This window comes from Pteronotus mesoamericanus, unplaced genomic scaffold (genome assembly GCF_021234165.1).
Source record: "Pteronotus mesoamericanus isolate MK-2021 breed Mesoamerican mustached bat unplaced genomic scaffold, CSHL_Meso_final contig_78, whole genome shotgun sequence".
Taxonomy (NCBI): domain Eukaryota; kingdom Metazoa; phylum Chordata; class Mammalia; order Chiroptera; family Mormoopidae; genus Pteronotus; species Pteronotus mesoamericanus.
Window position 1 is genome coordinate 19,086,992 of NW_026555258.1, and position 20,092 is coordinate 19,107,083.

Sequence of the window (20,092 nt, forward strand, 5' to 3'; positions counted from 1 at the left end):
TAAAAAATAATGTAATTGTCTCCGAAGAGATTAAAAAACACAGTGGGCGGACTGTGAGGGGCTCCACTGCAGGTACTCAGGTGCATTGCTCGGCAGCCCTTGAAGGCATGGTGTAGCCCCCCGCACGCCCATACCAGGCATTCCACAAATGCTTGCGAACATGCGAGCGAACAAATGAAGTAAGTGGTGCAGATGGACAGCATCTGTGCCTCTTTGAGGGGGGGCGCGGCAGACTTGTGATGACCTTTTTTGAGGTCATGTGACAGGGCGAGGTAAATTTCTGAGATTTCGACCATCTGTTCTGTAGAGCAGCCAGTGACCCATCATCCTGAGAAGTAATTGGTGGATGTGAAAAGGGCATGACTGTGGACTTCTCTTTTTAGCTTTGAGGACAATTTAATTGTGGGTTAATCCTATTTTATTTACATCTTTGTTCCTTGGGCAGAATGTATTTCTGTAACTTATGACAGAGAAATTTCTAATTACAGTGATTTGGGTTTTGAATAATAAACTTAAAAAAAGTATTTATTGAGCTTTGTCTGATTATATAGTTGTTTTCCCTAAATTTCTTGCAATTAATATTACTTGTCTAAAGAAGAAAAAAGATTGTTTGTAGTCTTGCCTATATAAATTTCACAAAGTTGTCATTCTATACATTGTTTCTTTTTTTCCCTATTTTCACTCTCTTATTTCCAGTAATATGAAGAGTAGTCATCCTACTTTAGTATATTAATTACTCAATTTGATGGTTTTTGAATGCTCATATTTAAACTTATTTTTGAAAATTTTTGTTACAACCCTTGGGTGGCTGGTTGGTTGGAACACTGTCCTGAACACAAAATGGTTGGAAATTTGAGCCCTGGTCAGGGCGCATACCTAGGTTGCGGTTCAATCCCCTCTTAGGATGCCTGTGGGAGGCAACTGATTGGTGTTTGTCTCTCACATCGATGTCTCACTCTCTCTCTCTCTCTCTCTCTCTTTCTCTCTTTCTCAAATCAATAAACATATTCCTGAGTGAGGATTTTTTAGAAAAAGAAAATTATTGTTACAATTTAAATAGCATGTTTTGATTCTTCCCTGAGTAATAAGAGAATTAACAGATACTTAAATACTTCTATTTCCTCATTTTCAAGCTCTTACTCATACAATGATTTAAATCCCAGGTTATTATTAAATTAGAATTTTGTATTTATACTTTCAAGAATTATTCCTGATATTTGCTTTAAATTTATAACCATATGAAGAGCAATGACTTGGACCCATATATTTCATGGGTTTTTAATGCTTGCTACCAGCGTTTTCATTGTATTTTATTTTGTTTTTACTTTTCTCATGGCTTAGTTACATTTGTAGTTTCCTTAGGAAGAAAATGTGGATGATGTGTTTTCTGAGCTCTAACATCTCTGGGGCCAAATTCTTGATTGTCCACATGTGAAAACATCAGTCATTGGCTTTGGGATTTATGGATCTCACACATTGTTCTCCAAATAATGGAAATTTTAAAAAATTTAATCTTTATTGTATTTTTCCCATTACCATTTATTCCCCTAATACCCCCCTTCCCTCAGCAACCACCACACTGTTGTCCATGTCCATGAGTCCTTTTTCCTTTTGGCTCAATCCCTCTACCCCCTAAAACCACCCCCCCCCCCCCCCCGCTCTGCCCCCAGCTGTCATCTGCTCTCCATCTATGAGTCTGTCTCTGTTTTGCTTGTTACTTCAGTTTGATTGCTCATCTTCTTCTTTGGAATTCTGCAGCAGAGACTTGTTGATATCCTGTGTTCTCTCTTTCCCTAGATATTTGAATTGTTTGCTTTTTGTTCATTTTTTTTATACTTTTAGAATTTTTAACTTTACCCTTGAGATTCTAACATCTAACGAAGTTATATTTAAATTTTAGTTGCTTTTAATTAACTCTTTGGTAATTTATATAAACTGAAATGGTAATCTGAGGCCTTCTTTTTTAAAAAAGGTTTTCATTGAATTTATTGGGGTGACATTGGTTAATAAAATTACATAGATTTCAGGTGTACAATTTTATAATACATCATCTGTATATTGTGTTGTGTGTTCACCGCCCAAAGTTAAGTCTCCTTCCATCACCATTTATCCCCCTCTACCTTCTCCTTTCTCCCCCCATGAGATCTTTCTTCTTAAGCAATAACTTGTCTTATGTTTTAGTTGTATTATTTTAGTTTTGTCCTAGTCTTTCTTGGGTTCCTAGAATACCAAGATTTTTTTCCTACATGTGTCTTCTTTTCTTTTATTCTTGCTGTCTCTGAGCTGCTTCTCTGAGTGGTGGGTGAATTTGTTAAGTACGTCTTCTAGTTGCCATTTCAGTTTTCTGGAATTTTTATACTTTTATTTCTTTGCCCAAATTTCTGTTTCTAATTCAGAAATTGTTTTCATCTCTCTGTTGGGCACAATAATGGCTTTCTAGGATTTAATCTCTAGAACTGGTGAATATGCTACCTTACACAGAAAAAGGGACTTTTCAGTTGTGATTAAAGATTTGAGATGAGGAAATTATCCTAGGTTATCTGGATGCCTCAGTATAATCAAAAAGATCCTTAAATGTGGAAGAGGGAGGAAGAAAAGTAAGTGTTAGAATGATACAATGTGAGAAGGACTTCATTGACCAACGCTGGCTTTGAAGATGAAGGGGTCCATAAGCTGAGGAATGTAGGCGGTCTCTAGAAGCTGGAAAAGACAAGAAAAAATTCTCAAGGCTCCGGAAAAGACAATAGTCCTGCCAACACCTTGACATTTTAGTCTAGTAAGACCCATTTTGGACTTCTGACTTCTAGGGCCATTAGATAATAAATTTGTACTTTTTCTGTTTGCTATGTCATTATAGCCATAACTATCATAGTGACTAATAAGGATTATAGATGAACTGTGTTCTCCCAGAGCTTGATGTGAGTCTCTGCCTAAATCCTTCAGGTCCCAAAGAAGTAAGATAGCCCATTCATACTACCCTTCTGACTACTATTGGAGATTCTGCCATGGTCTCCTTCACTTATTCTGCAGACCTGCTGCTTTTTGTAAGTGTAGGAGAGGGGATTTAATTCTTTCAATTCAGTCTTGTTGTACTAAGTTTACCTGAAACTCCCTTTTTCCCAGGTATATTCTACCCTTACTATTTTTAATTCCTGGCATTTTTTTTAACTTTTTTAATATTGAGCTGGCAATTTTTATGAAACATAGAGTGCTTACTCAGAATTCTTAGTATAGAATTTTAAATCTGAAACAGACCTTATATATAATTTAGTCCAATTTCCTCATTTCACAGATGGTAAAACTGAGGTTCAATAAATCATGTAAGTTATATCATTAAATATGGTATGGTTTTTATGGTGTCACTGCTCAATTTTTGAGAGCTGAGAGGTGGCATAGGACGGGGTTACATTTCATTTGCTTAGTAGATGTATGGGATACCATTAGAGAAAACCTGTCAGTTTTCTTCACCTTAGCATATTGTAGCTTAAAAAGAAAATGTATAGTTTGTTATCCTTAACTGTGTAATTTTTTTCCCCTGTGGAAAGAGCAAATAAGCTACACATATGACTACCTGACTTTGTTGGCAGTCAATAGGTATCAAAAGTTGGAGTGCTATGAAATTCTATGTGCTTCATGTTTCATTTAAAAATGTCTTTATCCAGTCCTGACGAATGTGGCTCAATTGGTTGGCCATCATTCTGCAAAAAGAAAGGTTGTTAGTTCAATTTTTGGTCAGGACCATGACTAGGCTGTGAGTTTGGTTTCTGGTTGGGGTGTGCATGAGAAGCAACCAATCGATGTTTCTTTCTCACATAGATGTTTCTCTTCCTCTCTTTCTCCCTCCCTTCAAACAAACAAACAAACAAAAATGTCTTTGTCCAGAGAAAGTAAGTGGTTATGGGGGCTGCAGAACAGAGTTTTATGTTTATATTTTTTTGTGTGTCCTCTGCAGTGAGGAAACTTGTAAAGTGTAAACATTTTTGGAATTAGTTTTAATTTATGAATATGATTAATATATATTTAGCATCTAAAGTGTCAACAGTTGGATGCTGTACAATAATAAACAAGAAAACTAGACTCTTTGCTCTCATAGGGTTTATAGCCTAGTGTGGAGAGGTGTCAATAGATAATTAAGCAACTATTATATAGTGTGGTTAGTGTTGTTACAGGAGTAATGCAGGGCACTGTGACAGAAAACTTGCACAGATGTGGGAAGGTCTAGGGAAAATGACTAGGAAGAGTAACACCTCAACCAATGCATGAGGAGGAGTATACAGTGAGATTGGGGGAAGAATGTTCTAAACTGGTGGTACTCAAAGTGTGGTCCCTGGACCAGCACCATCAGCATCATCTGGAGCCCTATCTGAGATCTATTGAATCAGAAATTCTCAGGATGTGGCCAGAATACTGTGTTTTACAACCCCTTTGGATGATACTGATGTAGAAAACCACTGTACTCCCTGAGGTTGAAAACCAGATGTGCAAAAGAACACAGCACATTAAATGTAACTGAGGCAGAGAGTTTGAAGTCATTAATAGCTTGAGCTGAGTCTGGAGAAGCAAGGGAGGCCTGATAAGGTGGTGGAAGAGTTTAGATTTTTACCTTATGTGCACTTCTAAGCCACTGAAGCATTTCCAATAGGGGAACATCTTGTTTAACTTGGTCTTTTAGAAGGATCACTAAAGAAGAGATTGGTGTTGGGTAGAAAGAACACTTAGGAAGCTGGTGTAGTAACAACGCTGGTGGCCATAAGAATGGAACAGTAGATGACTTGAGCAGATACTTAGGAAGGAGAAACTACAGGATCAGGTTATGATTAAGTGATAAGGATGAGGGGCAAAGAAAGAATTCCCATGTTTAGCACTAAAACCACTGGAAAGATGGTGGTTTTCTAGTCTTTGGAATAGAGAACATGGGAAGTTGTTGGAGATCATGAAGAAGATTATGATTTTGAGCTTGGTTTTGAACACAGAGATGGAACTGCTTATGAGGTAGTCAATTAGAGATACCAGTAGGCAATTTGATATTTACCTAGAGCTCTGGAAAGAAGTATGGGTTAAATATATAGATATAAGAGTATTTGGGATATATAAGAGGATTGAAATCTTGGAGGACATATTAGAAAACTCAATGAAAGTGTATTGAATGAGAACATAAATAGTGTAAAAACATCAATATTGCACAGAGTATGAGGAATCCTCAGAAATAACTGAGAAGGACCAGCCAGAGAGAAGGATCAAAACCCAGAAGAGTATGATGTTATGAAAGTCATATAGAGAAATGTCTAAAAAATGCCTCGCAGTCATGTATCTAATGCTCTGAGGAGGTCAGCAAGGTGAGGACTGAGAATTTCCATTGGAGTAGGCATAAGATTGGTGTGAATTTGGGAAATTATATAAAATTTAAGAATTTGACTAGAGTGGATTTGATGGAGGGGTGGAAGTAGCAGCCATCCTATAGTTAATTGAGAAATTAGAGAGCATTTTCCATGAAAGAGAAAAATAATCAAGGGCAGAAGGTAAACATGGGGTCATGTAAACTAACTTACTTTCTTCTCCTTCCCCTCCTCCTCCCCCGCTCCTCTTCCTTCCCCTCCCCCACACCCCTCCTCCTTTTCTTCCTTCTTCTCCTTTTAAAGATGGCATATACTAAACTTGATTGTGGATAGAGAAAGATTCAGGGGAGGAGAGAAGAATTGAGAGGAAATTGAAGATATAAGGAGGAGAAAGGAAGCAACTGATAGAACAAGTTTCTTGACAGAGTAGGAGTGGATGTGATTTGGAGCCCTTGGATGGCAGGGCATACTTTTTCCGTGGTAACAGAAGAGGAAGAAGGGATGAATTCTTGAATAGGTAATTTTGTCTTTGGTGGGAGAGAGGTGAAAGAGTTCTAACCTGATGATTTCTGTTGTTCTCTTTTGTCAGCTGCTGATGCAGAGAGGGAAGATGGGGCAGAAAAGAGAACAGTAGATAAGTTTAAAATAGTCACTGTAGAGAGGATATAGGATAATAATTAGAGGAAAATCAGATTTCTTTTGGCACTGAAGTCTCAGTTGAGGATAGACATCATGAATTTCTACCAGAATCAATCTGCCAGATGTATTTTCCCTAATACTTCTTAGTAGCCTTGGTGTAGGCGTGGAAGTAGCAACCAATTTCATTCATCCAAGACTGATGTTATTCTAAGACATTGTCATGCCATACTGTGGGGCGAGTAGATTAAAGGATAAAGGTCTCTGCTTCCTTATCTGAAAGTAGAAGCTTCAAGAGGTTATGAAAACTGAAAAATATTTCATAAATCAGTGGCAAAACTAGCTCTGAATAAACAGATATGAAGCTATTTATAAACTTTATCAAATTTAGTATCTATATTCATGTATTTTGTTTTAGAAATTAATGTGTATGATTATGGAGTGCTGTCCCAAATTTTGATGGGAGATGTTGCATCATATATTGATTTTGTGCTATATAACTGGTCTCACAACCAGAAAAAAATCGAATTCTGAAGGACATCTGACTTTAAAGTTTCAAGAAGATAATGTATTCCTGTGTTAGTGATAAAGATGTTGAAAGAACATACTATGGAATGTAAGCTGGATAAGAAAAACGGGAGATGGGGAGGGTAATCCACTGGGAAAAAATAGGGTGCTTAAGGAAATAGAGGACTTCAAAGAACTGATGTATTGGGAATAAAATGAGGCATTTGGAAGAATGGGAAATGTGGTGAGTATTTAGAATGGAAAAATTAATTATTTCCAAAGGGAGACAGTTCTGAGTGGTTACAAAGTCCAAGGTGTGGCCATGGGAGTGGGCAGATATGGTGTAATGAAATAGAAGGTCATCAGAGATGAGGTCAGGAAACTGAAAGGCAAGAAAATTAGATGAATTACACAGAGTAATGGCAAGATTTGGGTGGAATTGAATATTACAAACCAAATTCTCAGATCTCAAATGAATGAGGTTCTGCTGAAGGTACGTAAGATACCGACATATGGAAGGCAAGGTCTCCATTCCTCCCCCTGGACTATGATCTCTTTAAGAAACAGACATGTTAAACTATAAATAACTATTCAACATAGTATCTGTAATGATAGAAGCATGATCGAAAAGCCCTTGAAGTCTAAATGAGGAAAGAGACTGTAGAGGTCTGGAGGAGTTAAAAGACTGACCATTTAATAAGTGTTTCTTACTGTTTTGGAACTTTCAGAGTTTCGTAAACATTTATGCATAACCTGTGGGTATTCAGTAGAATATTTGGTCTAAAATAGTGGTTGACTATGCTGCACATTTGAAACTAATATAATATTAGAACGTCAACTGTAATTTAAAAGTAGAAAAATAATTTCAAAAATAGTGGTTAAACCTGTCACATTTGCTAAGTAATTAATTAAATGCAGTGCACACCAAAAAGAAAAAGGTAGGATGTGAACTGTTGTCAAAAAATATTTTCTGATTCTAGGAGTCTTGAACAAACCTAAAGCTTCAGGAAAAGTGATGTATTTTATTTCATGTGTAATTTTCTAATTTCTCTATATTAATTTTATTGTCTAATTTTGTTTTAATAATTTAATAACTACCTATATTAATTATTCTATTATAAACTTCCTCAATCCTTTTTGGATTCAAGTAAGGTATAGACAATAAGCAAATATATTCTAGTTGATGATATTGAAAAATAAGAAAACACGTAGGACATTATTTACCACTCTACATTTTAAAAGATATAACTTTAAGTATACCTCACTTTTTGTAAAACAGTGTCAAAGTGTCAGCTGCTCTTTGAACGTTCCATTAGGTAACATTTCTTATGCCCTCCAAAAAGCAAAAAGTTCCCGAACATCATAGATTGGTTGACAAATGCTATTCTGGGGATAAAGAGTCATGGGGGTAGGCATTGCTGCCCACAGGAATGTCGAACAGCGAATGTTGGCTTTTGTCAAAGAAGCTTTGATCCATAGTGACCTCTTTCAGATGTCGAGACTGATTGCCCTTGTGGGGACTTGCATTGAAAATGCCTGTCACAGATGGAACATTCTATGTGAGAACAGAAATGCTGAATAATAGGGCAATAATACCCTATGTATAAACCAACTATGTTTACAGATTCCCTAAATAACAGGTCAAAGTCGATTTCACTATGGTAAATATTCCAATTGCAATGCTCTGCAGAATTCTCATCTTTCTCATGTATTTTAAGCATGATTTCTGAGCCATGTGGCTTTTCTAGTAGACTTCAATGATGTGCAACCACCAAGCATAGACCTTGTCATTTATTTGACTCCAACTGTCTTTAATCTTGAGAATCTTGAGGATAGTAACACAGTGCGAAACCTTGAGGTTTCAATATAATCATAGAACATTATGCAGGATCAGGTTTTCAAATTCTTTGCTTTTTGGGGGGCCACACTTACCATAGAAGTCTTGTGTTATCTATACGTCTTTAAATTTGGATTTGTGGTTTCTTTTTTCTTTTATTTTCATCTTTCTTCCTTTCTCTCCTAGTTCACAGCCATGAATGAACCACAGTGCTTCTACAATGAATCCATCGCCTTCTTTTACAACCGGAGTGGAAAGTATCTTGCCACAGAATGGAACACAGTCAGCAAGCTGGTCATGGGGCTTGGAATCACCGTCTGTATCTTCATCATGTTGGCCAACCTACTGGTCATGGTGGCAATCTATGTCAACCGCCGCTTCCACTTCCCTATTTATTACTTAATGGCTAATCTGGCAGCTGCAGACTTCTTTGCTGGGTTGGCCTACTTCTACCTAATGTTCAACACAGGACCTAATACTCGGAGACTGACTGTCAGCACATGGCTCCTTCGTCAGGGCCTCATCGACACCAGCCTGACGGCGTCTGTGGCCAATTTACTGGCTATCGCCATCGAGAGGCACATTACAGTTTTTCGCATGCAGCTCCACACACGGATGAGCAACCGGAGGGTGGTGGTGGTGATAGTGGTCATCTGGACCATGGCCATTGTCATGGGTGCTATACCCAGTGTGGGCTGGAATTGCATCTGTGATATTGAAAATTGTTCCAACATGGCACCCCTCTACAGTGACTCTTACCTGGTCTTCTGGGCCATTTTCAACCTGGTGACCTTCGTTGTAATGGTGGTTCTCTACGCTCATATTTTTGGCTATGTTCGTCAGAGGACTATGAGAATGTCTCGGCACAGTTCTGGACCCCGACGGAATCGTGATACCATGATGAGTCTTCTGAAGACTGTGGTCATTGTGCTTGGTAAGTTTTGTCTTCACTGTTATTTACTTTACAGATTCTCAATGTCTTAATATAAACTACATTAGTTTATGATAGTGGTAAACAACAATGTGAATATTCACCAGCATATATGTAGGAATTGCAAAGGGATGAAGTACTTTTTAGCAAATCTCTGTGGCGACACCGGCGTACCAGTCCTTCAATTATAGAATTGGATTTAGGGGAAATACATGTCTCAGTGGTTTGCATAAATGATGATGTGAAAGATATCATTGATGAGCTTGGCTATCAAGTATTAAAAATTCCAGCTTTAGCAGGTTTTCTTTTTAAAAATGTATTGGGATGACATTGGTTAATAAAATACATAGGTTTCAGGTGTACAATTCCATAATACATCACCTGTATGTTGTATTATGAACTCATCACCCAAAGGCAGGTCTCCTTCCATTTATCACCCCTCCACCTACCTCTACCTCCCCCTCCTCCCCTTTCCTCTGGTAATCACTATACTTTTGTCTGCGCATATGAGGTTTTTCTTTTTTTCTTAATTCCTTCACTTTTTTCACCTGATCCCTAATCCCCTGCCCTCTACAGCTAGCATTCTATTCTCGATATCCATGTGTCTGTGTCTATTTGGTTTGTTTTGTTCATTACCTTCCATATATGGGAGAAAACATGGTATTTGTCTTTCTCTGACTGTCTTATTTCACTTAGCGTAATATTCTCCAGGTCCAGCCATGCTCTTGCCAAGGGTAAGATTTCTTTCTTTTTTATGGCCCAGCAGTACTGCGTTGTGTAAATGTACCACAGCTTCTTTATTCACTCATCTACTGATGGACCCTTGGGCTGCTTCCAGATCTTGGCGATTGTAAATAACGCTACAATAAACATAGGGGTGTGTATATTCTTTCAAATCAGTGTTTTGGGTTTCTTTGGATATATTCTCAGAGGTGGAATCACTGGGTCATAATGCAGCTTCATTTTTAATTTTTTGAAGAAATTCCATACTGTTTTCCACAGTGGTTGCCCCAGTCTGCATTCCCACCAACAGTGCATGAGGGCACCCTTTCCTCCACATCCTCCCCAATACTTGTTTGTTGATGGTTTTCTGACAATGTAGGTATGGAATATTTGCCTTCTGGTCTCTCTTACAGATTTTCACATAGAAAGTACATTTTATATGAAATAATTGTATTTTTTATGAGCCTATTTCTAAATAAGTTATCTTTTGCATTCTGTAATTGTTACTACACGCATGTAGGTTAGTATTTCAAGATTTTGTATAGATTTACTGTACAAAATGGTTTCAAATTAATAACGTTGTATGATAGTCATCTGTATGAAAACTTATATGTTTTTTTCCAGTTTCTATTTGTAGTAGAAGTTAATTTATATTTTAAGGTGAAGAGCAAGTTTTTATTTTTATTTTTTAAAAATATTTTTTATGGATTATGCCAGTACAGTTGTCTGTTTTTCCCCCTTTGCCCAACTCTATCCGGTTCTCCTCTTCCTTCTGTGATCCTCCCTGACTCTTAGTTCATGTCCATGGGTTGTGCATATAAGTTCTTTGGCTTCTCCATTGTCTATACTATTTTTAACATCCTCCTGTCTACAAATTATGCTTCTAAATCCCTATACCTTTTCCCCTATTCTCCCCCTCCCCCTTCCCAACTGATAACCCTCCAAATGATCTCCATATCTGTGATTCTATTGCTGTTCTAGTTGTTTACTTAGTTTGTTTTCTAGATTCAGTTGTTGATAGTTTTGAGTTTGTTATCATATTAATGTTCATGGTTTTAATCTTTTTTTTTTTCCTAAATAAGTCCCTTTAACATTTCATATAAAAAGGGCTTAGTGATGATGAAATCCTTTAGCTTTACCTTGTCTGGGAAGCTCTTTATCTGCCTTTCCATCATTCTAAATGATAGCTTTGCTGCATAGAGTAATCTTGGATGTAGGTCCTTGCTTTTCATGACTTTGAATATTTCCTGCCAGCTCCTTCTTGCCTGTAAGGTTTCTTTTGAGGAATCTGCTGATAGTCTATGAGAACTCCTTTGCAGGTAACTTTCTTCTTTTTTCTTGCTGCTTTTAAGAGTCTCTTTATGTTTAACCTTTGACATTTTAATTATGATGTGTCTTGGTGTGGGCCCTCTTTGGGTTCAAGGTTTTTATTCTTTTATGTACACTCAAATAACTTTTGCCTTTAAGTAACTCTTTTCCTGGATGAAAAATTCATGGCAACCATTAGGAGGAATATATTTTATTTCTTCATCTATGTACTCAGAAAATTAAAGAACATCTAAACTCTAGATCCTCCTCTGACCCCTGAGATTTACCCATGGAAAGGACACACACAGAACATTTCATTTGGAGTTCACAGTGTCTCTTTTAAAAGTTCACCCCGTGAGAATTTGTTTAAATAGTTACCCTATTGAATTACATTTTCTCCACAGACTATATTCAGAATAATGTTTGATCATGTTTTTAAAAATATCTTTGAGCATTTCCATTTTCCCCATGGAAATTCAGTGGAAAGTTCCTGCAATGCTCTTTGCTACAGTTTGTAAAGCAACATTGAATGAATGTAACCTGGGATTGATTGTGTGGCATCTTTGAAACCCTGGGAGTGACCTTAATTGACATTAATTTAGTCACTGGAAAGAGATAGCACTGAATTATCACTGAATAAATGAGCATTCTGGTGGAGGCATTGGTCCCGTCTATTTTGAATTGGGCAAATGTGTCCTGGAGATCCTACCTGGGTATCCTGATTGGGACCCTAACGTAGACCTTAAGGTTAAGGACGAGACCGTGAATTGCTGGCACAACTAAAGGCCTGTCTGTAACTCACTGGACACTTAGATAATATTCCCACTGGGGACCCCAGCCCCTAAAATATGAGATTATCTTATTCCATCCAACAGAGCTTGGTAGAAAAACAAAAATAGTTCCCTCTATGTTTAATTATCGTGAAAAATCTTGAGTATACCTGTGCCAAAAGGACATATTTTCCATGATATGGCTGAAACACATCTCATGGGGGGAGCACTTTTTCTATTAAATCTCAAGAGCCTGCTGCTTACAGTTCGTAGATCAGCTGGCAGGAAAGGACTACTTGGAACTTGGAGTATGAACCTGCCAAGTTCTTGTTTTGATTTTGACCTTTGTACAGTGCCTAACAAATTCTAGTGTGAAGTCTGCCTCATGACTCAAGTAAATTAACCTTTGTGTCTCATTGGGTTGCTTTGTAGGTTAAATGAGAACTATCTTGTGGGTTTATGAGGCAACAGTTTCAGTATCCTGTATATTGCCAAGTATAACATGCACTATTTTGTCCAAGTTTTTGAGGGAAAATGAGGATGCATATTATACATGGGTATAATGATTACATACCATGGGTGTAATAACGGGTATAATAATCCCATATATAATGGGCACAAAAGTGCAGGTATGCACTGTACTGGCAAAATATGGTATTTTCATTTCCTTATTACAAATGAGAAGGCTGGAACAGGAAAATTATGTCATATATCGTCCCTAAATGCCCCTTTCACCCCAGCACACCAACCCTAAACTTGAAAATAACAAAAATAACGTTGTCCTCTGAGGTTTAAACTTACCTACTCTACAAAGATCAAAGACAGGTAACTACCTCTGGAAAAAAATAGCATTACTTCCATAGAGATGTAATGGTAGAAGTTGTAAAGCATGGAAAACAGCAGTCAGGGTAGAAGATGAAGAAATACGGTGAGACAGTGTGTGGATGTGACTGTAATACAGGAAGGAGAAATTAAATGAATGGACTTTAAATTTTTATTTTTATTGATTTGAGAGAGAGAGAAACATGTCTTTGTTGTTATACTTGTTCATCCATTCATTGGTTGTTTCCTGTCTGTGCCCTGATGGAGAATCGAACCCTCAACCTTGGCATATTGGGACAACACCCTAACCAACTGAACTAGCAGGCCAGAGCCTAGACTGTAGCCTTTTGGAGAAAAGCAGCAAGACTGGGAGAAGGAGTGGGGTGGGTAGTTAGAAAGCTTTGAATGGAGAATTCACAATCCTAAGCAGATACTTGTCCAGGTGAAGTCTAATACCATTCGTATAAAGTACTCCGCTGCTTGAATTTTGGGTAGTTATGATTACATGGAAGAGATGGGTTGGTCTTGTAGGAACAAGAATTCTAGTTCTTGAAGCTCTTTTTATTGTAAATTAGTTTATTGACAATGCAGACAGTTTTGGAGTTTTTTTTTTTTTGCACATTTTAACATCCATCTTCCCTGACAGATTATCAGCTTTGTGACAATAGGCAGGGATTTGATGATGTGTTGTCCGTTTCCTCCATGTCACCTTCCGATCAAAGTACAACAGCTTGCAAAGTGACTGCCATGTGCATGCTCAATAAATAATATGTTTATCTTATTTTCATTTACTAGGGGGATGATCATAGTTTGAATGATTGTATGGAAAACCTTCAGTTTCCATTTCACCACATCAAAGTGACCTCTGGGTTTTTGGTCATTAGTCCTCATGATTAGGAAAAGAATTTCTTGGTCAACAAGTCAAATTCCCAGGAGGCAACATAAAATAAAGGCACCTCTGAGATTTATGATGGCAACACTGGTATCTGTTTTTAAGCAGAGGTTATATATAAGCTGCTTTTGAATGAGTACTGGATCTTAATATTTTCATTTGTCAAACTCCATTTAGCATTGATCATTTTCCCAGCCCTGTTCTACCATAGAAATTAGTATTTGTGAATAGCAGCCCTGTTGTGTATAGGTACCATTATCTATTTGTTATCCTCATCTTTCAGAGGTGAAAGCTTGGGTACAGAGAAGTTAGGTACCCTGTGCCAGGTCACACAGCTTGGTAAATACAGTGAGCTGGAGCTCACTTCAGACACTCTATGGTTCCAGAGACCAAGAGGTTTTCAGTTCCATGCCATCCTCTATCTCTATAATAAAAACAATCATCAGCACATATGGGATTTTGTTATGAAGTTTGAACAGTGCCTGGCTATTAAGTTGAAACATTGTGACCCCATTTGTTTCTGTTGATGCTGCCCAGTTGCCTGTGCTTTGTTCCCTGAGTAGAAGAAAGCTTTAAGAGAGCGTTCTTTGCCTCCTTTTGTTTCCAAAGATGACTCTCATGACTCATTTTCATCAGCCCTTCTCCACTGCTGGCTGGTGGAGCCCCGTAACTGACTGCTTATGATTGAGTGAGTGTTTTGTTACAGGTACAGTTAATTTGAGGGTTTATTGTCCCAGCATGAAGTCATGCAATCCTTCCCCAGGCCTGAGTTCTCCCCACTTGACATTTCACCAAGAATTCCTTTTGCGTTTGTTACTCAGTTGAATCAGAGTGGCAGTTAAACAGTTCTTCCTTATTTGACCACAGTCTGTCTGAACTTGTAAGTCCTTGCCTTTCCTGCTCTGTTCCTTGGGGTGACACTTCTGTTGGGGATAATTAGAGAAGAGGAAAGCCTGGCTTTGGAAAGAGAAAATAATGGTTATGGCATCAAGATTTTTGTATCTGAGCCCCGGGACAGAGTGAGGGTCACGAAGCAACAAAAATCCAGGCTGGGCTTATCCTTCTGTGGAAGAAGAAGGAGGCGTTCTTTTTCTAGTGTGATCTGTTCTGGCAGGAAACGGTCACCACTGAAGCTAAGTGCCTCTTATTCCCTACGTTCTCTGTGCCAGGGTCAGTACTGGGCACTTCTTTCCATACACTCTTTATAACGTTACGCCAAGGAAAGCTGTCTTTCTCCCATCATCCTGAAGGAACTGAGTTAAGTCAGGGTATGTAGCTTGTCCAAGATCACTTTTGTGAGCAGCAGAACTGGAGTCCAGTGGCAGGGTTGTTGTAGGCCGTGACCTTGGGCATACCACACAAGAGAGTGTTACTGGTGGTGATAATAGCGGTGGGGCCGGTTGAGTTTCTGTCCATTGTTTTCTTGTTGACTTGGATGAAAGATAATTTGGCCAATATTGTGCTAGTGGATCTTTATGTATTTCTCCATTTAATTCATTGAACATATTGTTGAGTGCTAATTGTGTGCTAAGGGATAAAAAGATGAGTTGGATAAACTCCATTCTTTACAGAGCTTATGGTCGAGGAGAGGCGATTAGGAGAGCTGCAGAACAGTTGGATTTGCGCACTAGGAGACGTATGGGCAGAGTAAGCCTACGTGGTGGGAAGGGAGGATCTCACAGAGGAGGCAAAACTGACCTTAGTCTTGACAACTGCGGAAGAGCCTGCCATCCTGTGGTGTGGCCGTGGAGAAGAGCTCAGCAGGAGCAGGTGCAAGGCTCCTCATTTTTGAAACTGACAGTAGTCAGGTGTGATTAGCAGGTGGTAGGTATGTCTGATGGCATTTTGACGGGAAAGATCAAAGTCTACATAATGTGTTAAAGAGTCCAGGCTTCTCCCTGTAGATGATTGGAGATGCTAAAGGATTCCCCAAGATAAATAAAACCAATTTCTTATAGGGCTAACCATATAATTTATCATTCAAACTGAGACACTTTTATTAGGAAAAACAAACGTTAAATGGTAGTGACACTGGGAAAACAGTCATAAATCAAGAGTGGTCTGGTCAACTCAGAATGTATATCACTCTCCTTGTAGGCTCTGCTGTCTCCTTGTTTGTTTATTAATATTATTCCTATGTTTTCTTTTGGCATGTTAAGTGCAGAGCTCAACACTGGACTTGTTCCATTGTGTAGGGATGGTAAAGAAGAGCTTTTATTTTTATTTTTTTTAAAGCAAGGATCTGCTAGATTTAGAATTAGAACTAAAAGCATAATTATAAAGCACACTATCTAACTCAAGTTTCCAAGTCAGTTGAGAAATTTAGGTAACTGGTGATCCAAACGCAGATCCAGGTTTGCTTCCTTCCGGGATGGGCTGTTCTTACCACCCTTGCATTCACCTTGTTCAGTCCTGCCCACACTGCCATCATTTTCTTCTGTGTGAACACAAACACGTATGATTGTGACTAGCCAGGATTAGGTATAAACACTGACTATCCTATACCCACAGAAAGGGTCCCCTTGAATTTGCGCTCGTCATCACCAACTCTTAATTTCTGTAATGAACCTTTGACAAAAGTCATTGGAAACTGAATTACTTGCACATTATGTAGTTTATACTCGTGTTAGCATCCTGTTAGCTTTCTTAATAACAGCATTGTATTTGTGTTTCATTATCTTGATTTTTGATTAAGTTTCTGTTTTACCCAGCGTGTGTGTATCTCATTTACGATCACTGAGGCATAATGCTTCTGGGATCTGCTCCTGACTCTGCCATTAACTGGGTGAGTCTAGGCAATTTCTTTCTCTATGCATTTGTTTCTCTGTCCCTTCATCTGCAGGATGAAGTTGGCCAGTTTGATTTTTAAGATTATTTAGAGTTCTATTTATTACTCTATAAATAAAATGATAAGGGCATAGCTACTATGGATGAGCCATGTAGATTTTTCTAGTGGAAAACATAAATGGAATTGGAATAAAAGCAAGGGATTATGGTTTTTCTTCCCATGAGCTTCTTTAATAATTAGCATTAGATATATAGCCCCTATTCAAGGGAGTGCTACATTTACAGAGGATAATCTGAGAGAAATGAAATTTTTGCATTACTCCCCAGTAGAGAGCCACGTGACAGGGAAGAGCAGGTGTCCCAGTGGTCCTGTTGCTAGGTGAAGGGAGTGGATACAAGACTCTCTTATTCCCTGGCCACAGGCGACCAGCTGCATTTCCTGTTGATCTGAAGAGGGACCAAAGCTACCCCAAGTCTCCTCAGGTCCCCGTGGATTCTCACTGAAGGCCTCTTTGAGGAAGAACTGGAGAGCATATTCATGAAAGCTTTGATTGTTTGGCCAGCGCTGGCTTGGCACCATGGGTGTGGTCAGGAGAGACACTGCAGAAGCCCCAGAGGGCTGCCCAGACCCCAAAGCTTGGGCCCCGGTCAAGAGAGAAACCTAGTTTCACATACCAGCTCTTTATACCCTTTTGTTACTCCACTTTATTCAAATATTTTTACTCAGAAGAAACTTTGAAACAGAAACAAAAAAGCAAAAATACCACGTTTACTAACAGAGTTGTTTTTGAGGTGTGGGCAGAGTTGCTAGAACATGAAACTCGCTCTAATTCTGGGTGTGATGAGAGTGATTCAGACCTTGTCTAGGTAAGACTCCTGTCAGTTTCAATTTGTGTTGCAGTCACTTGTCCTTATTATTAAAGGTCTTAAGAGATGCCAAGATTTCTTGAATGAATGCAGTAATCACTGGGAATCACTGTGGCTTAAGGTTTGAGAGCTTAGGTTTGGAATAAAACAGGCCAGAGCTTAGAATTTGAATGCTGCCTCCTTACTCCCTAGTTTCATAACCATGAGTACATGACTTAATCGCTCTGCTGAGTCTCAGTGTTAGAATTAATAAAATAAAGATAGTAGGACCTTTCTCATCAAGCAGTTGTGTGCATGAGACAAGCTGATTCATCTAAACCACACTTGGCATGGGATCCGGCTAACATAAAACACCCAATGGTAACAAGTATTATCACTACTGTTAGGTCTTATCTGCTTGTCCATTTGCTCTCTGCTTCTTTCTGTCTCATTCTGACACACACGCACCCACATGCCAGCGTACATAAATAGGGAATTCAATGGTTGAGATGGTGCTTCATTCCTGTGACATTGTATATGAGTACTATTGTGTTTTAGCAGCTGTTGTCACTAATAACAGACTATAAATTTTATTCTGACTGGCTTTTGCTTTCCCAAAGATATATCTGTACTGCAGAGTTGCTGACACCTTGTTTGTTGAGCCTCAGCCCCATGGATTAAAATTCCTATTAGCACCACAAGAAATGGCCTTTTGGGCCTGGTCACTCCTCAGAGATGATTAAAAAATGGTGTTGATCATTAAAATGCAAGAGGCCACTTTGTCAGAATCTATAAGAAAGGGTCATTGGCTCCTTCAGATGGGCCTGCAAGGCTTAGGGCTCAGCTAGCAGCCCAGTCATCATCTAGGGCCTCTTTCGATGCAGAATGAAGGACCCTTTCTGGAATAGATGGAAGAAAAGGCAAATGGATGGTTCATGAGACTTTATTGCTATTGTCCATCTGGTCCCAACTTTACAGTGTGACCATCAGTGATTCCTTTATTCTGGGCTTCTTCACTGTTCACCTGGAAGGAAAAGGATATTCAGCTGCTCTTCTTATCTCTCACTGCTACTTCACGAATCTCTTTGGAGCACTATTATGGACTTTGCATCATCACTGGGCTTTATGTTACTTTCCAGCACCTAAAACAAGACCCAGCACTTAGCAAACTCAAGGCATTTTTTGAATAAATAAGTGAAATATACCTTTTATTCTGGATGGGGTTTTATACATTCCTTCGTAACAATAAAAACATACCTGTATAGCCTGAGATTCAAGGCAATTTATTGATAAGTCTCATTTAAAGAAATATTTGTTATAAGGTAGGTATAAGGCAGTTCTTAAGAAATGTCCTTGCCTGTCAAGTTCCAGTGTGAACTTAGTAATAATAGTCATTTTGCCAACAAGCAAGTACTGAATGTCTTCTAAGTCCTCTGTTAAGGAGTAGGGATGCAATGATCAGTAAAATATGGACCTTGTTCTGAAGGAATTCTCATTTTAGTAGATCATGATAGATAATTTATATAAATAAATACAACCTAATGTTGTAAATAAACTATGCAAGGTGCTATGGGAGTGCTCTCTTCTCTTTAGGCAATGTCACCAAAAGGCTTCATGATGAAGGTGTTATCTAGGATGATGTGTCAGAGTTTACTGTGTAAACCCAGGCAAAGGAATTATTTCTATTTGATTCTCTTTGCTCTCTGAATTGAATGCAATATTCAATTACTTTCTCATATTGCAATGAACATGTCACTTAGATACAGTAGTGACTCCTGTTAGGCTTGCATATTTCATGTAAATTGCTAGGAGTGGGAGGGGAGGCTTGTATAATTTTAAGATAATTCTGTGCTTATGATATTTTTGTTGCATTTTACACTGGTATATATGGTCACTTTTTTTTTAATTGACCATGGTTAGCAGATTCACATAATCAAATTGGTTAGAAAATAAATGAATTTGAATGGTTACTGACCTATAATGGAGATGATGAATTTCCACATGTGCAAATTAACATCCTGTGGAACGCAAGAAGGGTTCTATTGCGACAGTGTATATCATTGAAATGTCATTTCCAGGAAATGTTGACGCATATGCTTACAATAAGCGCGCGCACACACAAATTGCCAAATTTAGCAAATACAAATAATTGCATGGGACATAACTATACTAACAGAAATATTCCTTTTTTATCTGAAAATCAAATTTAACTGGGCACCATGTATTTTATATGAAAAGGCGAACACATGACATTAATGTCATTAAACATTTTAAATGGCAATCAACTTTCTATATACAGATTTTCTTCTTTGCCTTACAGGTTTTCATAATATCCTGGAGATCAATTTAAGTACACGAGGAGTTTCACTTAGTTAATAGTTCTGATTTTTATTTTCAGTTGTCTGGGAATAAATAAAGGGACATATCTGGTTGATAGAATCTTATATTTGTTTCTCAGAAATTATGTATGCTTATGAACAGATAATGTTGTATACCTCCGGTTCAAAACTGAATTATCTTCTGTGTATTCTTTATTGTGATCTTTGAAAACATTTTAATGAAATCTGTCTTTCAATATAATCAAAGGGTTTTTTTCTTGTGTTTCTCTGCCTGTGATTTTTTTTTTTTTTTTGAGGTCTAAACTAGAGTCCATGCCTCTGAGAAGCTACTTTTTATTCATGTGTTTTAGTGAAGATG

General features: G+C 38.1%; 1 protein-coding gene across 1 annotated transcript in view; it reads left to right on the plus strand.

Moving 5' to 3' along the window:
• The window catches only part of LPAR1 (lysophosphatidic acid receptor 1), a 137,840-nt gene that overhangs the window by 74,562 nt on the left and 43,186 nt on the right, over nt 1-20,092 (plus strand). Inside the window, exon 3 of the mRNA XM_054584532.1 lies at nt 8,503-9,250. Within this exon, the coding sequence (XP_054440507.1) occupies nt 8,503-9,250 (748 nt within the window). The remainder of the gene's footprint in view (nt 1-8,502; nt 9,251-20,092) is intronic.